Genomic DNA, 25338 nt, shown 5'->3' with positions numbered 1-25338 from the left:
ACTGTAAACTAAAAAAAAAAACCCACATACAAATCCCCCAAAGCTTCACTAATTCATGGTGTGTGTGTGTGTGTGATCTAGTATTATAGGAATTGCAGTCCAAAGCATCTGGAAGACACCAGATGGAGGAATGCAGCTGTAAAGAAATGATTATATTTGAACATGTGTGTATCGCACATGTAAAAAGCTCATTAATTATTATTACATTGCACTATTGTAATGTATCCTGTCTTTTTTTCATCTTGTGAGGAACTCAAGGTGGCTTAAGTAGTTTTCTACCCCAATTTTATCCTGGCAACAACCCTGTAAGGTAGACTCGGCAGAATAATTTGCATTGCCAGGTGAGGGCTAGACCCCAGTTTTCCTGGGTCCCAGTCCCATACTGTAACTACCACACTACACTGATTCTCCGTTTAATTCTGGAACATAATACGCATCTCTAAATCAGCAGAGAAATATTGCTACTTTTATTGAAGAACTGCATTGCAACATTAAGAGTATGTAAACAGAATGATAACTGTGTTCTAGTTTGCATATGCCTTGTTTTTGTTCTGTGCTGTCAAATCATCCTTGACTTATGGCAACCCTATGAATGAGCGCCCTCGAGAATGTCCAAGCCATGACAGCCCATTTCAGCTCCTGTAAACTCAAGGCGGAGCTCAAGCCATCTCATACTGGGTCTTCCTTTTCTTCTTCTGCCTTTGTCTTTCCCTATCATGATTGACTTCTCCAGGAAATACTGCCTTTTCATGATATGCTAAAATATGACTGCCCCAGTTTTGTCATTTTTGCTTCCTGGGCAAGCTCTGGATAGATTTGATCTAAGATCGGTTAGTTTATCTTTCTGTCAGTCCAGGGTGTTCACAAAGCTCCTCTCCAGCACCATGTTTTGAATGCCTCCATTTCTTCCTGTCAACTTTATTCACTGCTCGGCTTTCACACCCATTCTATGTCCTTCATGGCTGCCCTTCCAAGCCTCAGTCTTCTTCATATTTATTGGCTATAGCCTCCATTTGAATTGATGACTGAGCCCAGGTATGTAAAATCTTTCTGAGTACAACTTAGGTCAGTTTGTTGTAAAATGTGAAAGGATCCTGAGTCTGGCCACCCTTCCCCCCTCTGCCTCAAATCCCCAAATTACTATGAAGTTAATGTGGCTTATTTTCACACCAAGGATCTGCCTCCATTTCCCATTGGCTTCACTGCCTAAAGCTACCTCAAGACCTCAATGAAAGACTGCTTCCTTCCTTCCTTCCTTTCTTCCTTCCAGGAAGGTGAAAAGACAACATACCAGAATTGGCACTTGCCAGTAAAAGGAACAACCTCCTCTTAGCAGCATTGCAAAGCATTCTTCCAGGTGTCCTCTCCAATTTTTGTGCAAGTCTATCACCAGGGCTGGCCTTCCCTAGGTAGAGTGAGATAGCAGTCACAGGCAATTTATTCTGGGTGTGGAGACGTAGAGGCCTAATGACCCTGGATGTGTTGACTAGAAATACCAGATACTCTGGCAGTTCAAACCCTGCATCGCGTGACAGAGTGAGCTACCTTCATGTGCCTTTAGCTCCTGCCCAACCAGCAGTTCGAAAGCAAGCAATAGGAGAGTAAATAAATGGGTACCACTTCGGTGGGAAAAAGGCTAGTTGCGTTCCTCAGAAGTGGAAGCCGGTGCTGGACCTGCCTGAATGTAAGACAAGGCAGAAGAAACCATGAAGAGCTGACAAAAACCCGGACAGCAGCTGGCTTGTATGTGTGTGGAGTTAGTTCGCCCCCTCTGGTGCACACTGGATAATGTGTGAAAAGCACAACCTAGCACTTTGTAGGCAACCAAACTTCTACTGTGTGGTAACATTGTAGACTCCTGGCTGGCTGGTTTATTTATTGCTTTTATATACCATCCTTGTTCCACCACCATATACTAAATAATAAATAATATTAATTCTGGGTGTCAAGCATGCGTATATTTGTGGTTTTATTGCCAGACTCTGCAAGAGACCCTTCTGGGGGTTCTCTGCCTCATCTCTTGCCTTGATCTTGTATGCACCTGGACTAGGAAAGATGCTATTGACCATTCCAGGCAGCAAAATGTCTTAGACTGGCCTTGGCTGTCAGTGGGAATTGCCTTGGGCAATACCTGGTCAACTAAGAAAGGACAAAAGGGTGAGTCAGGTTTTGAGGCAAGAGGTGATTCTTCCTGGCCGTTAAGATAGTCCAAGACTAGGGGATGGTTGGAGGAGCTGACTTGTCCTTTATTCTCCTTGTAGCCAAGGCAAGTCCAGCTTCTGTGGAAAAGAAGGGAGGACTGAACTGCAGTTTGAACTGAGTCAGAGAAAGAGGCATAAAGCTGAGTTTGGGCTCTGGAAGCTTTTTAGAATGCTTGATGTCTCTCTGGTGACTGGCTATCTGAGAGCTTAAGCTGAGTCTCCATCATGTGCGTTTATTAATTATGGTATTATGAGGATTTGTTTTAATGTTTTATAAATGTTTCTGCATCTGTGTATAGCAGTGTGGTATAGTGGTTAAGAGTGTGGGGCTGGATCTCAGGCAATCTGGGTTCTAGTCCCCACTCAGCCATGGAGCCAACTGGGTGACCTTGGACCAGTCACACACTCCCCACCCAACCTACCTCACAGGGTTGTTGTGTGGGGATAAGACTAAGAGCAGGAAAAGGAGAATGTTGTAAACTGCATTGAACTGTTTGCAAGAAAAAGGCAGGATATAAATCTGTTGTTGTTAGTCGCGAAGTCATATCCGACCCATCATGACCCCATGGACAACACTCCTCCAGGCCTTCCTGTCCTCCACCATCCCTCGCAGCCCACTTACGCTCACACCAGCTGCCTCAGGGACTCCATCTAGCCACCTCACCCTCTGCCGTCCCCTTCTTCTTTTGCCATCTATTGTTCCCAGCATTAGGCTCTTCTCCAGGGAGTCCTTCCTTCTCATTAGGTGGCCAAAGTATTTGAGTTTCATCTTCAGTATCTGGCCTTCTAAAGAGCAGTCAGGGTTGATCTCCTCTAGGACTGACTGGTTTGATCACCTTGCGGTCCAGGGGACTCACAGGAGTCTCCTCCAGCACCACAATTCAAAGGCCTCAGTTCTTTGGCGCTCAGCCTTCCTTATGGTCCAGCTTTCACAGCCATACATTGCAACTGGGAAAACCATAGCCTTGACTATACGCACTTTTGTTGGCAGGGTGATGTCTCTGCTTTTTAGCATGCTGTCTAGATTTGCCATAGCCTTCCTCCCCAGGAGCAAGCGTCTTTTAATTTCTTGGCTGCAGTCCCCGTCTGCAGTGATCTTGGAGCCCAGGATATAAATCTAGTCAATAATAAATCAATAAATCTATATTTAGATTTCTTTTGATATATTTGATAAGTGTATTTAAACCATGTAGAGATTAACCTGTTTGTTTATTTATTTATTTATTTATTTATTTAGAAAATTTGTAGGCCATCCATTACTGTTGTCTCTGGAAGGCTTACAATTATAGATACTTTTAAATACAATAAGCAATAAAAATGTATTTAATAAAAATAGTAGTGATAATAATATATTAGATGTGTATATTGTAAATAAACACACATATTAGAACAGTCTAATAGGTCTCCCAAAGGAAATCAAAGCCAGGTAAGCATTGAAGCCCTGAAACATCTCTCTGCTTGAGAAGTGAGGTGAAAGTAACAGTGTTTTATTTCCTGTTTTCACTGTTGTGCTAGAAACCCATCCATGTGTAGGTAGATTTAAATATATGTTAGCTATATTTATTAAGCAAAATGCAAAAGGAAATGCAGGGGCGCCACAGTCTATGTAGCTTTACCAGTTTTATAATGCTCAAACATTGTCTTAAATTAACAAGAGATAACAAGCAATTGCTAAGGCTTTCCCTTGTGAGTTCTTGCAACTTTATTTATTGACTGTTACTCAGATTTTTGTGAGAGCAGAGACTTATTTTTCTAAAAGTTCTAGGCATAGCTCTAAAGAAATTTCTGATCTCTTGGGGTTTAAACATGCAATTTAATGTGGCTTTCAAAACACAAACAAATTAGCTCAACAGTAAATGAAACATGTCTGGAATAAATATGAAAAGAACTAGCAAGAAAATTTCTTCAAAAGGGTGACATCACACTCTTTGGGTAGGTTCACAGGTCATGACAAGCTACCCTGCCTAGTTACCACAGTTTGCAGTTTTCTTTTACTTCAGTGTGGCTGACAGATAATCAGGCTCATGGTGGCAACGCCCTTCCTTCCCACCATCTTCTTCCCTCTCAGTCCTCTAGGCAGTATCCACAAGACACTGCAGGGAGGAGGAAGGACAGACATGATTGCAAGCCAAGTCCAGATCCCTGCAGGTATCTAGCGGTCCCTGCTATGCAAACAGGACTCATGCCCTGAAGCATAGCAGAGAAGATGAGGGGACTGATCAGGTCCCCTCATCTCCTGATTTAGAGGGGGCCGCTGGGACAGGAGGCAGGGTGCTGATGCAGACTTAGCAAAAGGGGGGGATCAGCAAAAAGCAGGACCACTCTGCTAATTCCCTGGCTGCCCCTTTTTGCAGGGAAGCCCGTAAAACACACAGTCATGAGAAGCTACCTCTATGGAGCCTGACCACAAGGCCCTTGGAACAATTTTACCCACAGAAACAAAGCTTATTTATTAAATTCTACATGCATTTGTGTCCACAGGTCTTCTCATGTAACAAGCCCACTTTAATCATGTTACTCTCCATTAGAATCATGGAATTATTGAAAGTTAGATTAGGAAGGTCCCTCAAAAGTCATTGAGTCCAGTCACGTGATCAATGCAGAATCCTCAGTGCAATAAGGAGCCTTTGAATGGGGAAAGCGACCCGGACTGTTCAACCTGCTGTAGCCCCAGCTATGCAGACATAACGTGTCCTTGAAGTGAGCAAGTTCAGGCTGGGAATCTGCATTGTACCTGCTGTTCCCATGCTAATGCTAATGTTAATAATACTAATCAGTACAAATCCAGCCTGTGTATCAGGATCCTGGGGAGATTGTTACAGCTTTAATTTGCAACCTGCCCAGTGAGCTTCATTTCTTGGGTGGTATAAAAATGAAATGAATTGATGAAATAAATATGCTTACATACATAAACTTTTGGGGGTTGTCAGTTCTTGAAAGATAAAAAAATGGATATCTGACTAGTGCCAAGGAATGTGAACCAGTAATAAAGATGTGGCACTTGTTTCTATTTGTAATTTCCAGGACAAATAGAAACATTCTGGAAAAAAAGAGGAGACCCATGGGAGAAAGAATACCTTTTTTTGCTGGACTGTATAGAGGCTGTGGTGGTGCTTACCCGTTATGTAATGTCTGTTATTTCAGAATGATGTTGGTGGGGGGTGGAGGTTAAATGGCTTTTGAAAATCATACTGCTACAGAAGTTCTAGATCTATAATTCAGAGGTGCTCATTTGGGACTAGTGATTACCTGAGATTTAAATTTATTTCCCTGAGAATGCATCCCAACTCTGTATGAAATTTTGCAAGTATTCTTTCCTGTAATAAAGAAAGAAGGCATCACATTTATTTATTACTTATTTATTTAGCTCTCTCCAAGGTTTGGCGAGTACTTTACATGAAGGGCATTTCATCTCAGAGCATGAATTGCATACGTTACTGCGACATCCTGTTGTTTCTTCGGATTCAAGAAACCTTGTCTTGTTTCTTCAAGATATGGTAGGTATTGGCAATTTCCCTGCAGAGTGCAGCTTGTGTGTAATGAGCTGAGATGTGCCCCCACTGTGACCTCCGTTATATTTTTGTTTTTCAGCTTAGCGTGGATGACTTCACACGTTACACTGACTCTTCTGGAAATGAGGCACCATTTCGCAATGTTCAGGCAAGCATAACCATCCCATATGGTGCCTTCCCAGCAGTTTTCAAAAACAAAACCAAAAAGGATGCCTGAAAGGAGTGACAGAGACGTTGCAATTCCGGTAACAGGTTGCGGGCTCTTCTAAACTCAATAACGAGATTGACATAAAATAAACTTAAGTGGCCGTAACTTCCTTTACAGCTTCCAGGAAAGTGTTTGAAGTTAATCAGGATTTAGTTTCTTCTGTATATTGATCTCCAGCAATGGAAATTAGGGAACGAATCGTTCTCAGTTACCAAGCTGTTTTCAAGGAGTTCACTTACCAGTGTAACTGATAATGTGTGAAAAATAATGGTTTTCCAGAACCAGTCTTCTGGGGCTGTTTTTTTTTCAAAACCGAGACATTATTCTCTTAGTACATTTATTCTTCCAACAAATTTTTCCCCTCTTCCTGTTGCATATGGAAAAGCATGTGTTTGTTAAACATTTTTTCTGTATTACCTGTGTTTACATATACATGCACGTAGTTAAGCACTTGAGACGTTTTGTAATTGAAAACCTTCCTTTCAATTGGATTGGGAGGGTTGGATCAAGCATTTGAGAACTGGGTTTTTTTGGACGTATCTCTTTAAAATTCCTGTTTTATTTAAGTAAGAATTTTAAATGACTCTTCATTATTAATTCCTGCCACCAGTAGCAAACTAGTCAGGCAAATCACTATTATCAATTATAATCCCCAGGCCTAATGAATGGGAAAATGTGTGGGTGAAAAAAAACTTATTAGGCTGGCAAGAAAGAAAGCTTAAAGGTAGGGAAGAAAAGTAAAGAAAAAGGAAGGGATAGTAGTGTATAGTATGCCATGTAAAGTCACATTTTTGTTCCATTTAACTATCACCTTCTGTTCCATGCTCACCATGATCAGTGTCCTGCAGAATTCAAGACAATGTGTCCCTCCCCATCTCTCACGCACCATGATAGCTTAATTGAATCGTATGTGAATCAAAACCTGAGTCTATATTCTAACAGTTTGTACCAATTCATATTTGTTTTATGCTTTAAAAGTTATGATATGTCCAACTCCTCTGGGTTGCACTATTCAATACTGACAATTGCATGCTTTTAAACTTCATTCTCTTATGTGTGTTGGCTTTTTAAAACAGTGTAGAGGCCTATTCCTGTGAATTTCTTCTGTGTGCGTATAGAACATGTATTCCTGTTGATGGATAAGACATTTTTAAAATGTTAATTTCATTTGCGCTAAAGCAAAGGGGGTTTGGATTGAGACGGAGGGGTGTTGGACTGGGTCATAGTCAGTGGTATGTGCAGTCTAAATACACCGAATTCCTATTCAAAAAGGTCCCCTTTAAAAGGACCCAATGTTTTGTAAGCCACCTGTTATCCAGGGTTTCCCTTTAAAGTGTGGGTGCTTTTAGCTGTTCCCAAGCCCTCAGAAGCACAGAACAAAGTCCAAAAATTGCTCCCCAATAGAGACCAAAAGGGCAAATAAAATAAAATAAAATAAATAAATGGATCTCAACAAGAAGCAGTTAGAGATTCCACCCCCACCCATTTTCACACCAAAAGAGAGTCACATGTAACAAACTATGTACAGTGTATCCTCCCTTTATGATGGTAGAAATGTCCCTTAATCTATCTGCAATTTTGCAGTATCTACTATACACAATATATTTATTTACTAGGAAAATAAGTATTCTAAAATGCAAAAATATTTATTTATTTATTTAAAACATTTCTATGCCACCCCCATCACAACAAAGCCTCGGGGCAGCTCACAAAGAATACATAAAAACATGCATAAATAATAATAACAATTTAAAAGAAAAAAAACAACATTTAAAAAACCCCAGTGCATTCTCGGCTAAAAATTTTAAAATCCTAATTAATACAATAATTTAGCAATTAAAATAAGTTTTAAATAAAAAGGTCTTAGACTGGCGCCGAAAAACAAATAACGACGGCGCCAGGCGGGCCTCTCTGGGGAGCGCATTCCATAGGTGGGGCGCCACCGCAGAGAAAGCCTTCCTCCGGGTACTCACCCTCCTAATATTCACAGAGGGTTCCCGGAGAAGGGCATCCATTGCTGATCTCAAGGGACGGGAGGGCATATATGGGCGCAAGTGTTCCTTTAGATATCCAGGTCCCAAGCTGTTTATGGCTTTATAGGTCATAACCAACACCTTGAATTGGGCCTGCACTTCAATCGGGAGCCAGTGGAGCTGACGGAGAACTGGGGTTATATTAGAACAACGCCCAGTCCCCGTCAGCAACCTGGCAGCTCTATTCTGCACCAATTGAAGTATCCGGACTGTCTTCAAGGGTAGCCCCACGTAGAGCACATTACAGAAATCTAATCGGGAAGTTACCAGTGCGTGTGTCACTGTTGCCAGGCAGTCGTTCTCCAGGAAAGGACGCAGCTGATGTATCAGCCAAAGCTGAAGGAAGGCGCTCCTCACCACCGCCATCACCTGAGCTTCTAGAGACAGCTCAGGGTTGCGGAGCACTCCTAAGCTGCGAACCCTGTCCCTCAGAGGGAGAGCAACCCCATTTAGAACAAGGCCCAAGTCCTCCATCCTGAGGCCCTAGCCACCCACCAACAGGACCTCCGTCTTGTCTGGATTGAGCTTCAGTTTATTGGCCCTCATCCAGCCCATTACCTCGGCCAGGCACCGGTTCAGCACAGCCACTGCCTCATCTGGATTGGTGGAAAACGAGAGGTAGAGCTGGGTATCATCAGCGTACTGATGATTCCGCAGCCCACACCTCCTGATGACCTCTCCCAGCGGTTTCATGTAGATGTTAAATAGCAAAGGGGACAAAATGGACCCCTGCGGAACTCCATGGCGTAACTGCCATGGCACAGAGCCATAGTCCCCCAGCACCACCTTCTGAAATTGGCCATTGAGATAGGAGTGGAACCACCGCCACGTGGTGCCTCCAACTCCCAATCCTGCTAGCCTATTCAGAAGGATACCATTGTTGATGGTATCGAAAGCTGCTGAGAGGTCCAGGAGAACTAACAGGGACGCAATCCCCCTGTCTCTCTCCCTGCACAGGTCATCGTACAGGGTGACCAAGGCAGATTCAGTGCCATACCCAGGTCTGAAGCCGGACTGAAATGGGTCCAGATAATCATTCATCCAAGAGTGCTTGGAGTTGTCCTGCCACCACCCGCTCTAGCACCTTGCCCAGGAACGGGATGTTGGCCACCAGTCTATAATTGGCGGCCACCTCTGGATCCAGGGATACCTTCTTTAGGACTGGCCGGACTACCGCCTCCTTTAAAGGGGCAGGTACCAGGCCGTCTCTTAAAGAGGCGTTGACCACCTCCAGGATCCAGGTCCCAATCCCATCCTTGGCTTTCTTAAGTAGCCAAGATGGGCATGGGTCTAGTAAGCAAGTGGTAGGACGTACTTGTCCAAGCACCTTGTCCACATCATCAGGCTGCAACAACTGAAATTCATCCATTAATTGTGGACTCAACGGTGTCAATGGCGTCTCCCCAGTACAATCTGATTCAATAGCAGAGTCAAGCTCGTGGCGAATCTGAGCGATTTTCTCCCTGAAATGCTTGGCAAAGTCATCACAGTGGGCCTTCAAGGGTGGCACAAGATCTTTCTTCGGCACTTGACCACTTAATGAGCTGCCTATGTAAGACAAATGGCATACCACTGTGGAAATCCCTTCCATTCTGAACTGGCAGTGAACAGGTAGCGCACATGTGGCTATTGATTCCCAAGGATCCAAACAGCTGGTCACATAGCCGAACCTGTTTAGTGCCTGCAGCCAGGTCTGAGGCTTTTGATCCATCAGGGTTCTGCATTTTGTATTTTTTTCCTTGAAAGAAGATGAGTTTTCGCTTTTTATCTTATATGCAGTCATCCGACAACTGCACATTTGCCTATCAGAGTCATTAAACTATACAGTATGGGCCAACCCAGGCAGGATGTACATAATTTCAATAATTATGGAGCATGTACTGCAACACTCATGTTGTTTGGTTTTTCAGTGCCTATCCTCATTTGCATCTTGGATTAAACAGGAGAAAGGCAAATGACATACATTTGTAATCACATCTATAATCTAGATTTTTGGTGGAGGGAGGAAGTGGGAAGTTTCTGCTTGAGATTTCTTTTGCCTATGTCATTATGCTTTTGCTGCTGCTGCTGCTGCTGCTGCTATTGTCTCTTAATTAAAATAAATACTGTTGCTTGGCCACACCTCAAGTGTGAATTCACGAGGGTGGGGGAGAGACGACTACTCTACCTGCTGAGCCTGGCCTTACATTCCTCTCAAACATTACGCATCCCTTTCCTGTCCACAGCAAAATTCAGAAAAAGCCAGCTGTGTGCAGTGCTGATTACGTATCTGATTGTGCTGTCAACGTAAGACTCCCTATCTCTAAGGCACTTTTGTACTTTGGACTGCCCCTGCCTATCTCCAAATCACCTTTGTACCTTCCTTATAAAACAGTGAATGCTGTGATGCGTGAATGGCCTTCCTCCTGCCCTTTATAAGTGAATCTATTTCAATCACACCTATACTTGCAACCAAATAAATCAGTGGCCAAGTGGTAGCCCTAGTCCAAGTTGCTGAAAAATCCTGGCTTGGGTCCAAGTGCTTTACTGTTGCTTGTACTCCTGTACTCTCCCAGCCTTTTGCTATCTTGCTGCCTGTTAATATTGCACTGAATTGCTACCTAATACCTTTTGGAGAAGGAATGTTTCTGCAAAAGAGCATTGCAGTTTCTTGGATAGGAGAAAGTATAGCAATGTTTAGCCTGGGGGAAAATGAATCAAGGAAGACTGTATTTGAAATGCATAATTTTTCTAAGGCAATGACTAGATGGAATGTGCTGTAGATTTTCATCCTAACTATCCCCAGTTGTTGCATTGTAAGGAAGCTAAATGAATCCTTTAAAGGCAAAACTTTATGAAAAAGAAGTTTATGGGAAATGAGGAACCTCCTGTTTCAATACTTTTTTGCTACCATAGAAGTTGCTATGCCCTTTCAGGTTTGAAGGGTTGCTTCAGTTTAGAAGCATCCATCACTCTTTTATCAGCCAAGTAAAGTACTTTTTGCTGGAGCTGACTGAATGATTGGTGTATGGATTCTCGTTCCAGCAATAGGACATGTGTTACACATTTAAAGAACACATAATAAGCAATCTAAACCAAAGGCATCGAGAACAGTAGCTACTCTAATTTTCCTCTTGATTATCATGATGATGCTCAAACAAGTATCACCTAAGAGGAAACAGATGGTTGTTTGATTTACTCTTCACAAATGATGCTAATGACTCTGTATGCTGCAAAATGAACACGTATCTTACATACTTCAAATGGCTTCTCTGTGGGTAAAAGGGAGACTCATCAAGGCAACTCTCATTGTACGTGGACATGTTGTGTGTGACTAGAACCCTGGGTGGGATAAACATTCTTATTGGCATGGAAAGATTCTTCCAGCAGGTCCAATGACACTCAGACAACCACTGTGATGTACATTCAGATCAGCACTGGATCTGATCACCTTTTTCTTGCTACGCCTGGACAAAAGAGGTGAGACAGAATCTGCTTTCATACATACATATGCAAAGAAGATTGTGGAGTGACTTGTCAGAGGAAGCCAGGAGAACTCAACTCTCCTTGCTTTCTCCGTGTCACCACCATGTCCTAGTAGTACTCCAGCATTCTGGAGTACAGTGAAGCAGTGCGTTCTAAGCATAGACCTTTCTGTAGCTCACAGAGGACCATCAATACCTCACTCCCCCATACTCCAGGTTCTGCTAAAAGTAGTCTGTGCCTTGGGGACCTCAGCTAAAGAGAACTTAGTGATTACATGGCAGTATTGACATATCCTGTCCTGATCCATTCCAGATTCTGATGGGAAGGAAAAAGACCAGGCAAGGTGGTGGGAGGCAAAGCTGTAGGCTGGAGCCACTCTGCTGCAGAGCAATAGACAGGACCATGGCAGGACTGAAGGTGCTGATTTAGAATCTCAAGACAGCCAGTTATCTTGGCAATGGCCTGGAGCCACTGCCAGCATTCATAGTCTGGTTCAGAAAGTCTGAAAGCACCCCAAATGCTTCATCAAGCCAGCTCAAAGAGCCAGGACCTTTTTCTTTAGTCATTAGCTCATCCTAGGCAGGGAAAAGCTAGTGGGAAATGCTAAGTAGGGTCCTCCTGGGGCCAATTTCTTGGGCAGTAGTACCTGCTCGGAATTCAGGGGGCAGAGTGCAAAATCTAGGGCAAGGAGTCTTAAAAACCTGGGAAGGGCCAAGGAGTGGATCTGTCAACTCCTCTTCAGACGTGTTGCTGCTTCAAGCCCCACCTCTGGACACTTTGGGGCTAGGAACATGACAGTGCCTGATATAGCAGTCATTTTGCTCTGCTCTGCTGTTAGTAATACAGCGAAACTTTTGTCAACCTTGTTAATTGTCCAACATGAGTAAAAATGGGTTGTGTTGAATTCATAAAGGGCACGGGCAACAGAGAAGGAGATGGGAAAAGTCACGGAAGTACAGCTGGTCAGAAAAGAGGAAGCCTAAAGGAATAGCAGTAGCAGGATAAATGAGCTAGTATAACAGTTAAGAGACAGCATGTCACAGTTGCTGATGTCAGAGGATGAGTCAGAAAAGAAATTAGTCTCAAATTTAGAACATAACAGAAGTGAACAATAATACAGTGAACGAAGGCATCACCAGTTCCACAAATTCATTATTACGTGCTGATTTACTTGAAACAATATTTTCCATCAGCAAGTTAGCCTGCTATGTTGACTTTCGCAGAGATTTAGCATAGTTGCATCCTTAAAGATGCTTGTTTGCCCCATCAAAACATAACAAAATGACAAACAGTCCTCTACCAACAACAGTTTGCACTCTGGACTTGCCTGTGTGGTTTTCACATTACAAAAAGGGCTACGTTCTTTCAGTAAGAACTGCCTCTTGGCCATTGCTGTGCATGTTCAGTGCAAATAGATACTAACCATAGTTTCGTAGAATCCACACATTTATATTCGTGAGGCATGACTCTTACCCGCATAATTTACTGGCTGGTAACCACTTACGTTCTAAGGAGGCTGGCTATGGAAGGATGAATTCATGTCTTGCAAGACATTTGACTGAGAGGCATGGCATATTCAGCTCTGAATTTTTTGACTAGGTAATGTTGGAATTAAAAAAATTGCTTGCCCACTAAAACTGAATATTTGTGTAATGAGGTGGTTGAATGTATTTATTATTATTAAACCTGTATATCACTGTAATAGTTCCAGAGGATTCTCTAAGCAGTTTGGAACTTGGAACTTGCCTACTGATTCCAACAGGATCACAGTATTTGCACACAGTTTAGTCTCTTAACAATTCTCACAATGCACCAACTGTTGTGCTCATCTTCTTTCTCTTTGCTGATAATTCCTTGATCTTTATCAGAAGTACCATAATTGGGATCTCATATACACAAGTATTGTTTTTCTGAGAATCCTCTCGTATTATAAATAAGCTTTATAATAGATGCCATTAACCTGAATATCTCTGCCAGAACATGTGTTTAGAAGAAGGATGCGATATGCCTGCCATGACTGGGCCAACCCATATTTCATGACCTTGCATGGAGTTGCAATGCCCTTTCAGCTAATGAGGTGTCATGGGACTGAAGGCAAAAGATGTGGTCCAAGCAGACAGGTGACTGGTTTCTGAAGCAGGGACACAGGGAGCCAAGGGGTCAAAGGCAGAAAGTATGGACACAAAGAGGGTGATCATCAAATGTTTTATCCAGCAGACAAGGACCAAGAAAGGCAGGGGCAGAAGCTGATGGTGAGGTGAAGGGCAAGGAAAGGTGACATAAAGTGAGGCATGAGGGATATACATGGAAAGGTGGAGCATGCATTTGGTAACCAAGGCAAGTCCTTTCTTCTTCTCATGGATGGAGTTGCTCAGATTGCAGCACCAAGCCTAGGAGAGTGTTTAGGTAGTTCCAGCAGGATCTTGTTTTGGCTCCCAGATTGCTACTTTCTCTTAGACTGACAGGCAGCACTTTCCCTTTCTACCAATGCCAGAGGGGCCTTGGGGCTCGGGTTACCTCATCCCTTTCCAGAGAAAGTAAAACACCTGGGCCCTGCTGCCCAACTTCCGAGTTCAGGTTTGCAGTAATGCACCTTGCCTTGCACACCTGCCCAGACACAATGCTTCAGTGGAGTCAGTTCACAGACTGAGCTGTGAATCAAGATAGCGTGGCTGTAATACGGTGTCTTAATACAAGCCTGAACCTTCACTGGAGGCCCCAGGTACCCTCAACATCACTGAATTTTCCCCACTGCACTTTCCCCACCTCTTGTACTCTCCATTCTCTCTCACAGAGACCTTGCTTGGCCTAAGCTCTTTCACTGCCATTGTTGCCAGCAGGACATTTTGGTGCCACTACTAGCAGGGAAGAAAGAGCAAACTCTTCCAGGATGCATGAAGGGACACATGTACATGTGTGTATATGCCTGTGTGTATATGAATATGTATATGTGTGCATCCATTCTGGTGGAGTCACTGATTCCTCCCCGACCTCCAGCTAGCATTTGGAAGCCAAAAGGTTTCTTCACACCCACATTTGGAAATATGCAAACTTTCTATCTAATTTTGATAATTTAAACCTGCCACTCACCTCATTATTTGGTGCTAGTGTCATCAAATAATGAATAGGCAAGAGTGTTTCCCTTAAAGTTGCTGGTATGGTACTTGCTAAATGGTTCTAAACAAATATTTATTTTTCATCTTAACTGCACAATTGCATTTTCCACCACTCCATGAGCTGGTTGTTAAACAGCCAATTTCACACATATACACAAAAGATTAATTTTTCCAAAACATTTAGAAAATTGTGAACACTTTTATACAGCGCAATGATTATCACTACTGGGTTGTTTATGCAATAAAGTTTCATGTCAAATTCTTGTTGAAAATAACAGAGTTTATTTTGCATAATGGAAGCTATAAAAGATTGTAATCAAAGCCTATCAGAGTATGAAAAGCAATCACCACTGTGTTAATCGCACACTTCATAATTAACTGCTCTTTATGCTTACTGCAGGCACTGCTTAGGACTTCATCATCATCTTTGGTTTTGCCAGTTGTGGACTGTGATGCTGTCAGTCACCTTTCAGACTATCTCCAGGAAACACTGAACTGGACTGTCGTAAATGTGGAAGGCCCTGATAGATCACAGCTGAGAATGAATGCCTCCCAACCCAACCTATTTGTGATAAATCTACACCCTACAAGGAGGTATGGGGTATAATTTGAACTAGAACTCTAGCATAATCTCTCTGTTCTTATTCCCATTAGTTCCCAAATTTATAATACTTTAGTGGTTTTTTAAAAATATAGTCTAATCTTTGTATTTTTTTAAAATGTGCTTTCCTCTGAGCAATGCAATGTAGTGCAGCATTCCAGAAGTATTCTAAACCATCAAACAGTAGCACATGTGCCAAGTGTTTATAGGCCTGATGTGCTGATTATATAAATAATGTAAAATGAGCCAAATGGAATCCACTGATGGACCTTTTCAGTATAAAGTCCACTGACTTGATGAAGTTCAGGCACTGCAGTTCCCATCAGCTACAGCAGATATGGGGAAACTCCTGACATGGCTAGTCTCTGGGTTCTATCAGCTCCACTTGCCATGGCAAGTAGCCAACAAGATATGCACCACAAGGTTCCCCACCTCTGATCTATGGCATTCAGGAGAAAGATGTAGCCTAACCAGTAGTAGTTATGCACAATGATTCCCCATTCCATTCCTTTATTTTGTCTCTTGCGCACATTTCCTCTTGAATTATGTGTTGGCCCCACATGTTTTGCTGCTACCTGCCTGGCACCAAATTTGCCATCTTTTCAGTACTAGATCAAAACAGCACTTTATGCAGGGGGCTTTAAAAATCACCTTGGTTATCCATGAGCCTGAGGAGATTATTCTGGTGTTTCTTTTTCTTGCTGGGTCTGTTTATTGTATTTTAAAGCGATTTCAAATTACCTTTAACTTATTTTAGCGTGGTCGTTTTATGTTATTTTCATTGTATTTTATTGTTCTGTTTTCTACATTGTTGTAAACTTCCCAGAAAGCTTCAGGGCAGTATAGAAATGAATAATTCCAGTTTAATCTGAACAATTTCTTAATCTAGAAGCTAGAGCTGGAGCATGTGCCATTCTCAGTCTTCATTCCCTTCCATTTTCTCTTTCCCTTACTAAAGTGCTCACAGGCATTGGTAAAATACAGAAACAGCAAAGGAACTTATGAAATTACATGAAGTGGTGTGGTCGTAAATGTTGATGTCCATGAGCTTGTTCTGACAACCCCCTTAGCCATGCCCCAAGGAGAACCCAAATTTATATCCTGCTCTCCTATTATTTACACTTAAAAGAGTTAACAATCTGGTTCAGAACTTTCTCATAAGATGCAGACATCCAGAACAAACAAACAACTCATAGATTCTCAGAATTGGTTTTACAGGGTAGGACTGCAATTGGAGGCAAACCAACTTCCTTTGACCAACTGGTCAGCTCCACTGATTTCAGTGAGGCTTACTACTGACAGCACAGGTTCAGCTTGTAAAACTCGCCGAGCTTTAACAAACTGTCTTCTGCCAGTTGTCATGAAATCTCCAGCTTTTCATTAAAATTGGAAACTGTCATGCAAATAAGTGTTACCAAAAGAAGATACTGATATAAGAAGTGCATCTTAGCACCTGTCATTGTGCTATCTTATAATAAGTTCAATTTTCCTAATCCCCACCATCAGTTTTGCATGTGAAAAGTCACCATAAGGTAACCTTTCACCATTGCTTTGATGTGGTGATCAACATCTTCTGAATAGGTCCATATTCAGTGTCATTGTCAATTCTCATGTTCTTCTTAGAGATACAGAAAATAAATAGTAATCCAGCCCAAAGTCATGATTGCCTTTCCATGGAACATCAGACATTTTCTATCTAGCATTCTCCTAAAAACCTCCAAGAAAGGAAATTTTACATGTGGCCACGGAACTGCTCTCAGCAGCTAAAAAATGTTTCTTGCTATTTGTGTCATTTAAATTAATTGGTTTAAAATCTTATCTTGTGCTGATAAGTATGCCTTCTAACACTTCCTACTTAATTAAAAAAATGCATGGCAAGTATAGATGTTACAAGCATTATCCTTTAGGGATCTGCACATACCTGTCTTGCAAAATAAACTGCTTTTCTAATATTTACTTAGAGAAAAAGCCATCTATTGAATTATCATTTAAAGCTTTTTTCACATGAGCTTAAATTGGCTGCATGCTGAAAATTTTCCTCTTTTTCACACCTTTGCAACCTTTTTCTGTTCATTTGAACAGAAAACAAGTGAATTTCTGTGCACATTTTTCAAAAGTGAGCACTTTACACACATTAACTAAAGTGTGAATACTCATAGCATTTCAAAAATTTATATTTCAAAGTGTGTATTTTAATGCATGTGTGCACACGTGCACTTGTGCATGCATATGCTTTCTGAACGAGGTTACATGCTCAAGAATGTGCAAACGTTTTCCTAATGCATTCATATTCACATTTGTGAACAAACCAAGTTCACATTATTTGGGAACTAAAACTAAATGCTCGTACATCCCTAGCTATTTGGCCCTTTTCTGCTCCACTGGCACATTTTCAAGGGTGTATAAGCCTTGGTTCTCCTCTACTGTTTGCTCTTAGAGTTTTCACAGGCCCTCATGCCAAATGCCACTAGATCCTGAGCTCCATTCATGGAGAGCAGGCCTTCTGGGAAAATCCATTGAGTGCTGTGAAAGATAAGACAGTGGTATATATAGAATTGGTCTGTGATCTAATATGGAAATTTCTGCATTCCTGTGTTGCTTTTCCAACACAATCTTCCATTATAGGCAGTTCTACAGGTGTTGTCAGCAGTCTTATTAAGTAAAATCATTCAATGGAAGAATAAATTATTGAGTCTGACAAGGATCTGATTATCTGTCTTATCCAATAATAGTTTGTTCTGTTGGAAGCGTAACCATTATTGACTTTGTTTCTAACTAGCTTTTTCTTTTATTTGCTCAACAGCAAATTAACCTGAAAATGTTTGATCTCTTAGGGAGGAAATGATTGCTGATTATAAAAAATACATCCTAGATAGGGTATATTCATTCATCTGTCTCATTTTGTAAATTCAGCCACTGTGGAGCAAGTAGGTGATCCTGCGAGGTACTGCGGCAGGGGAGGTGGTGATAAACCCTTGCCCCCACTGTCGCTTTCCCTGGGCCCATTTTAGATTCTCAATTTTGAAGTCTTTCACATGTAGCTTTCAGAGTTAAGCAAAACCACTCACCAGCATTTTAAAGTGACCTCTAAAATTATTCTGCTATTACAAACAAAATGTCCAGCTTTTCAAACTACAAGAAATGATCTCTGCATTTTATAGCAGGTTCAATTTTTCACCTCTCATCTGGAAGACAATTAATTTAATGAATCCCCTGAATGGTTGTTTCTGTTATCTGAAAGTACAGTCCTTAAAAATAAAACCAAACAGCAAAATCAATTTCATGTTTCAGTTATAGTTTTGTATATTATTCTGTTAGCTTTCCTCTAAAATAGTATGAAATGTTTCACTATTCAATAAATAGTTCTAAAATTACCTGCAAGGGGCATTGCTACTTTGCAATATTTTAATTTTAATTTTTATGTTTCCATGTAGAGCAAATGAACTTTCTACGCGAAAGGAATTAATGGAAAATGGTAAGAAATACACAAATAATAAGTTGTTCAAGGGTAGGTGTGCTGATTGGTCCAGGCACTCATTCTTCAATGACTTTCTAAGGGTCTGTTTTATCTATGAAGAGGAGAACGCTGCGGAAGAGGTGATGGGAGGGCAGGGAGATCCAAGAGGGGCAGGTGTCTTTGGTGCTCCCTCAAGATCATTGTCCACAGTTTCTCAGGCTAACTGCGAAAGACGGCATGTTTTGAAAGAGATGGGATGAGATGCAGGAGGAGGAGGCAAGGCATTGCCTTGCCAAGTCTCTGATGCTGTAAAGAAATGTCAGGAGAGATAAGCTACCCAGTTAGAGGGCTTATGTAGGTCTTTCCAGCTAGCTCTCCACAGTGGGAACCACCCTGAGGGTAGATTTATTTATTATTTATTAAAACATTTCTATGCCGCCCCGTTCGCCGAAGCCTCGGGGCGGCTCACAACATAAAGTGTAAAGTCTATGTTCTTTTTTTGAGTCTCTTTAGCACAGTCTCAAGAAGAAAATGTTTGGGTTGCTGAAATCAATCCAACCAATGCAAAAATGCACACAAAAGAAATCCTTTGTTGAACTGGTGTTGCACAAACCTGTTGCTTGCCTAGGCTAAAGAGAAATGTGCTTTCTGCTGGACAATGAGAACTGTTTTACACAATTTCTTATTACAAAGATGATACTCTCCCCCATAGATACAAAATGCACCAACCCATTGTTAACACAAACAAACATTTAGATGAACATATGCGTGCTTATGTTCATGGAAAGAAGTTTTGAGAACTTGCCATTTTAGCTGCCCACATCCTGGGGCTTGCAAATGGGCTCAGTCCCCAACAAACATTAGGCTACTGTAAGGAAAAAAAAAAAATTTAGCACCATCAATAACAACAGTAACAACAGTAACAACAATATCACTATCATTATCATTAATATTTGGCAACATTGCAAAAGGAAAAAAGGAAACAAAACTTTGTTGAACTCAAAAGGGAAAAGTAGCCTCATAGATTTGAAAAGAAATTCTTCCCGCTGCATGCACGTGTGCGCACACATACACAGCCCGAATTTCATCCATTCCCTCCCAATCATTCAGTGGTAACAGCAATGACAAGATGGTATACTCAGAATTCAGAACTTATACACAGACACACATATATAAGACACAGATCCATGTTGCATAGAAAAATGGAAGTTATTGGAGAGGGAAAAACTCTTGGATGGCTGACACCAATCACCTGCTCACAACATTGCTTTTTGGAAGGATTCCCTTCCTAAAAAAAAAAATCCCCTAGCAACTCATTGAGAGTGCTAAAGGATCTTTGTTTTAACCCAAACCTTGCCTCAGTTACACAACTTTATTTATTTATTTATTTATTTATTTATTTAATTGTAAGACACCAAGATTTCTTTTGAGAGTTTTCTAGAGACTCAAGACTTTCTTTTGAGAACTAGTGCAAGCCCGCCTCCAATCTGTGGCTGGAAGCAGAGCCGCTCAAATTTCCCAAAGTACTTTGAACTCTGTACATGCTCAGAGACTTTGCGTGTGCTGCTTCTGCAGTACTCACAAAGTGGTGGTATCTTCCTGCCAGAGCATCCCCCCTTTTCTTGGCTCTGTGGAATAGCCAAGCCCACAGAGTCAAGAAATCCAAATTTTCCATCACAAATCCCCCCTGAATTCAGCTGGCCAGACCAAATCCAGAGAAGAGGCTGCAGTTACTGTCTCTTTAAATAATGGGAGTGCTCTTAGATCCTGCAGCATGAAAGAAAAGGAAGGATTGGGGGAGAGTTTTCAGTTTGGGCTCAGCACTCACATACCCTTTACCTGAGCAGAGGCTATTCAGCTTGCTAGGACACTAGACGGCCTCTTAGACAAACGGAAGATAGCAATGATGAGAAAGAGGATGACAAGCAACAGCAACTGATGGCAACAGTGGAGAGAAGTCAGATTCAAGGAGGGGGCGGGAACATGGTGGATGTCTTACCCCCAAGACTGCAAAAACCTGGAACCTGAAACTGTTGATCAGTGCAACAATCTCCATTTTATATTGCAATTTATATTGCAATTTATATCCTGCCTTTTTCCTACAAAGGGCTCAAGGCAGCTTACATCATTCTCCTCCTCCATCTTATCCCCACAACAACAACCCTGTGAGGTAGGTTGGGCTGAGAGTCTGTGACTGGCCCAAAGTCACCCAGTTGGCTCCATGGCCGAGCGGGGACTAGAACCCAGATCCTCTGAATCCCAGTCCCATGCTCTTAACCGCTACACCTCACTGGCTCTCAGGGATGATTTTGCAGGGATGATCACCACAAGGAAAAAGTCTTTCACAGGAATTCAATTGTTTGATAAGGCAGTGAATGGAAATCTGGGTAGCAAGTGCCTATTGTGGGTCTGTATCTGCACTGTAGGCTGTGGATGGCTGTTCCTATTTATTGCAACAGAGTTGCAAATTGTCTTCTCCACCCACTGATCCATGCTGCACGTGGCAATAATTCTGCAAATATAGATCAAACTTATTCATGTTTGTAGAAATATATCCCACTGAAGTCAATGGAATTTGCTTCTACAACAGTTGCAGCTTCACAATGCAAATGGAATTTCATTGAAACAGAGGACCAAATTTATATGGATTATAATGGCTACAGAGCATGGTTTTAAGTGGCTTTATATCACAGTTTCAGCACAGATAAAAGAAATCCATAGATAGCTATAGGTCAATGGAAGATTTTAGAACAAGAAATCTCTACTTTTGTTGTCATCAAGATTATTTCCAACTTTTTCACACATGATGTTTGATATAGTTTCTTAGAACTGTCTTGGCAGTTTACCCAAATGATGTACCCAACAGTGCTGCTTATGTTATCACATGGAAATTTTGGTATGCCTATCTCTGGACTTTTTTCCCTGCCTTGTTTCACTTGCCAAGAATGTAGGCTATGATGCCTGCCTGGATATAAAGTTTATTATGAAAACTTCCCACTGAGTTCTGTGCAGTTTCTCAGGCCAACTGCAACATGAGCAGGTCAGAACTAGATGGGGGACCGAGATGCTCACATAAGCTTTTCTAGATCTTTTCATGCTTACAGACTCCCTTTCAGTCCTTCATGTTAACTGACATTCGGGATTAGGGTTTACATGCACACCCACATTCCCTTCCCACTTTCAGTTTACTTATGTTGCAAGAAAACACCTACATCAAACTTGATTCTTTGGTATCGTGTTATTAGCTGAACCCAACAATCAGCAATCACAAGACCACATTTGTGTACACACAAATTCAGCCCACATCAACCCATCTGACCGATTCATAGGCCAGCATACCTGCAGTAAATTGAATTGGTGATATGAGTTGAAATGGGTTGAGTTTGTGTATATAGCAATGTGGTCATGTGATTGCTTCAGCACACACCAGCGTCTAAGCTTTTCAATGCATAAGAACAAGGGGAAGGAGAACTGTGATATTTTTAAAGAATTGCCTGGTGGTACTTCTAGGCAGATGGCTCCTAGCACTGCCAAACAAATTGAAATGTGCTGTTATTCTGTATTTCCCTCTTTAATGGATTTTTGCAGAAAGAAACAAAGAGGGAAACACAGGGCTGGGTTCAACATGGCTGGGATCAGCAACCCAGTGTGGTTTCCATGATGTGACTTGTTTTGCCTGGATGGGCCTGACTGTTGATCAAGTGTTTTTGATGCTACCCCAGTTTCCACTCTCCTTATTCAGTCCTCCTACTGTTGGCATGAATCCCACCTGCCACCATGCCTGAAATTCAACCTCACGTTGAATGGCTGGAGCAGCTCTTGCAGATGCTATTCTTTCCAGGTGACTTTGTGGTAGTTGCGTACCATGACTGTGAAAAACACAATGCCAGGTTCAAATGACTGGATAAACCATGGTGAAGCATGGTGAAAACCTTAGAACAGACTGTTGTTTCTTGTCATGCTTTCTAAAAACCAAAGGTACCATACTCGAATACCACAGCCAGGTTCAGATGGTATGGTGGACATTCCCACACAAGAAACCACCATGTCTTGTGATGTTATGTGGACCATCTAACATTTCTCCCCCATCTCAGTTCTGAGAATGAGACAGAATAATTGCATGATAAAAGCACCATCGATAACCACACCTGGATTAAACATGGATCCCGTGGTGTAAAGGGAATATTTAATCATTGTATGACCTAACCTAGGATATGACACCTAATTAAATTAATATTTTAGCAAGAATTCTCCCTGTTTTGGAAGACTGTGGTGAGAGTAGCACAAAGGAAAAGCCCCCTCCAGTCTTTTCTCTTGAACTATTCAGTAGCTCTGTTAATATACTTCGGAATCACCTTCAACAGCTCCTAAACCTTTGAACTTTTTCTGAACTTTTTTGCTTCATGTAATGTAGGCACTAAACTCTTCAGGGCAATGCAGTTGTCTTGCTCTGTTTTTGTAAATTGTCATGCACATTATGTAACATTATGACTATTAAAAAATTAATAAGCCCAGACACTTCTTCCAGGCCTGGTATGCATTGCCTTCTAAGATATCTTAGCTCTTTTAAGTGAAATTAATGACTTGGCAAGCTATTATAGTACATTTCTTTTTACAGACAAAATAATTGGAGAATTTACTAAGCATTTGCAGCTACAAGGAATGGAATATTTAGCCATTTATACAGCCAGGAGACCTTCAACGGTGAGTAGTTCCCTAACACTAGAAACATCACATGCTTGGCATATGGCAAATACTGCCATCCTATACATTTCTAGTCAGAAACAAGTGAAGTTGAACACAGGCATGTGGGTCTAGGAGGGGTCCCCAAACTTTTGGGGTTGGTCAGCACATTTGAAACTTTGAGAGGATGTTGTGGGTGCTACCATGAAATGGTTGCTTTAAAAAAGTTACAAAAAGTGAGAGGAAAAACAATGAGTTTTCATGTGTTTTGTTTGCAAAAACCTGTAATCATGACCTCCATGTTACAGTTCTCCTGCACAGTGAGGGACTGAGTAGAAAGGGTGTTTATACGATTATTCTTGATTACAAGGCGTTAATAAGATTACCTTACTGTATTGTATTTCATTACAACTTCATTATTCAGCAAAGGGGAGGGATACTACAAAATATTTGATTTAGTGTTATGTTCATATTCTTCCTTTTCTCCCTCTTGCAAAAAACTTAAGGTAAATTATGTGATCCACCTTCTCTCCATTTTATCCTCAAAGTATCCTTGTAAGTTAGTTTAGGCTGCCAGTCAGAGACTGCCTCAAAGTCAACCAGTGAACTTCCTGGTTGGTTGGGGATGTGAGCTCAGGTCGCCCAAGTTCCCATCCACATGCTCTAACCACTACACCACATGATGTACCTTAGAGTCTTTCTGTGAAGAATTCCAGCCAGCCAGCCATGCTGTCATCTAGGAGATACCATTCTTTCCCCCCTGCCCTGGTTTTCCATTCCATTCCAGCCTTCACCATCAAACAGTGCTCTGCCATCCTCACTCTTCATTGACTTGTTTTGGAGACTTTCGCCTCCCCTGCACTACCTTGCAGCCTGCACAGAAAGAGCTGCACCAGCTGCCCTCTGAGATAAAAAAAAGCAACATTGGAGGTGAAGTAAAGAGGCCCTTCCAGTGGATGGGGAGGGGAGGAAACCCAGGAGGCCAGGGCAGAAGTTCTTCCAAGTCCCTTCCAGCCTCCTTCCATCCTCTCCACAGGACCTTCCCTAGATGGGATGAAAATCTGCAGGGTGGGAAGTGAGATTTTCCTCCACTACTTCTCCTGCCCTGCATTGGATGATCAGATAACATCCAGATTCAGGGGTTCCAATGACTGAGGGTGTGATCAATAGGACTGCACTGTAAGTCTGGTATGAGAGCATATTACACAACCTTTTTCCCTAAACAAACAATTAAGAATTAAGAACAAAAACTGCAGTGATGCACGAAGGGGAAGGTTTCATTCCATAGCAACAGAACTAGTCAGCACCAAGATGGAGGAGCCACAATCACAGAGTGCTACAGAGCTAACCATCATTGCCTGTGTGGCCACACTTTGCTGTGGAGATGCAGCATGGCTCTCACTCACTGCACCCTGTTGAGATAGTTTCATTGTCGGATTCTGAAGAGGTGCAGGAGTGGCGGGCAGTGGGTTTTGAAGGTTCAAGGTGGCTTAGTGAAGTTTAAAGTGGACAAAGCATCTGGTCCTTTTTCTCCATCTTCTTTTAGCCTAACTGTACATCCAAAAACTAAATTTTGACTTGCAGTTATAGACAAGATACTGAATGATTTCCATCTAAATCAGTCATATTTCCACATGCATCTCAAAGAAGGGTTTAAATTGCAGGAGCACTTCTCCAAGCTGGTTGAAGAAAGCTGCATATTCCTCCAAGGGAGACATTTGAGAGCACTCAGAAATCTCCACCATTAGCCATGCTGGCTGGGGTCAATAGGAGCTGAAGTACAAAACATCTGAAGGGAATTTGCCACCAAAATTTTTCCTACGGCGCTAATTACATTCATGTATTACATTTCTGTGCATAGCACAGCACTATTACTTTGCACACGTGTTGGATTACTCTGCTGTAACTTCTGGAGTGTTAGCGCTCTTGCCTTATTCCTGCCAAACCCTCAAAAGCAGGGAGTAAAGCAATGACCTGCCTTTCAAAGACCACACAAAAAACAACTACAAAAAAATCCTATTTTCAAGCGTGAGGGAAGAGGCTCACATGTTGCTGTGGAGAA

General features: G+C 41.8%; 1 protein-coding gene across 1 annotated transcript in view; it reads left to right on the top strand.

Annotated features, from left to right (window-relative positions):
* The window catches only part of LOC123019840 (V-type proton ATPase subunit S1-like), a 57396-nt gene that overhangs the window by 11380 nt on the left and 20678 nt on the right, over positions 1-25338 (top strand). The window contains exons 2-6 of the mRNA XM_044422931.1: positions 5569-5698; positions 5793-5861; positions 14936-15129; positions 18571-18611; positions 23212-23304. Of these exons, the coding sequence (XP_044278866.1) occupies positions 5569-5698; positions 5793-5861; positions 14936-15129; positions 18571-18611; positions 23212-23304 (527 nt within the window). The remainder of the gene's footprint in view (positions 1-5568; positions 5699-5792; positions 5862-14935; positions 15130-18570; positions 18612-23211; positions 23305-25338) is intronic.

The sequence above is a fragment of the Varanus komodoensis genome, unplaced genomic scaffold (genome assembly GCF_004798865.1).
Source record: "Varanus komodoensis strain SLA01 unplaced genomic scaffold, ASM479886v1 scaffold13_1, whole genome shotgun sequence".
In the NCBI taxonomy this organism is placed as follows: Eukaryota; Metazoa; Chordata; class Lepidosauria; order Squamata; family Varanidae; genus Varanus; species Varanus komodoensis.
The sequence above is the reverse complement of the archived record's forward strand: the minus strand, read 5'-3'. Positions and strand labels throughout refer to the sequence as shown.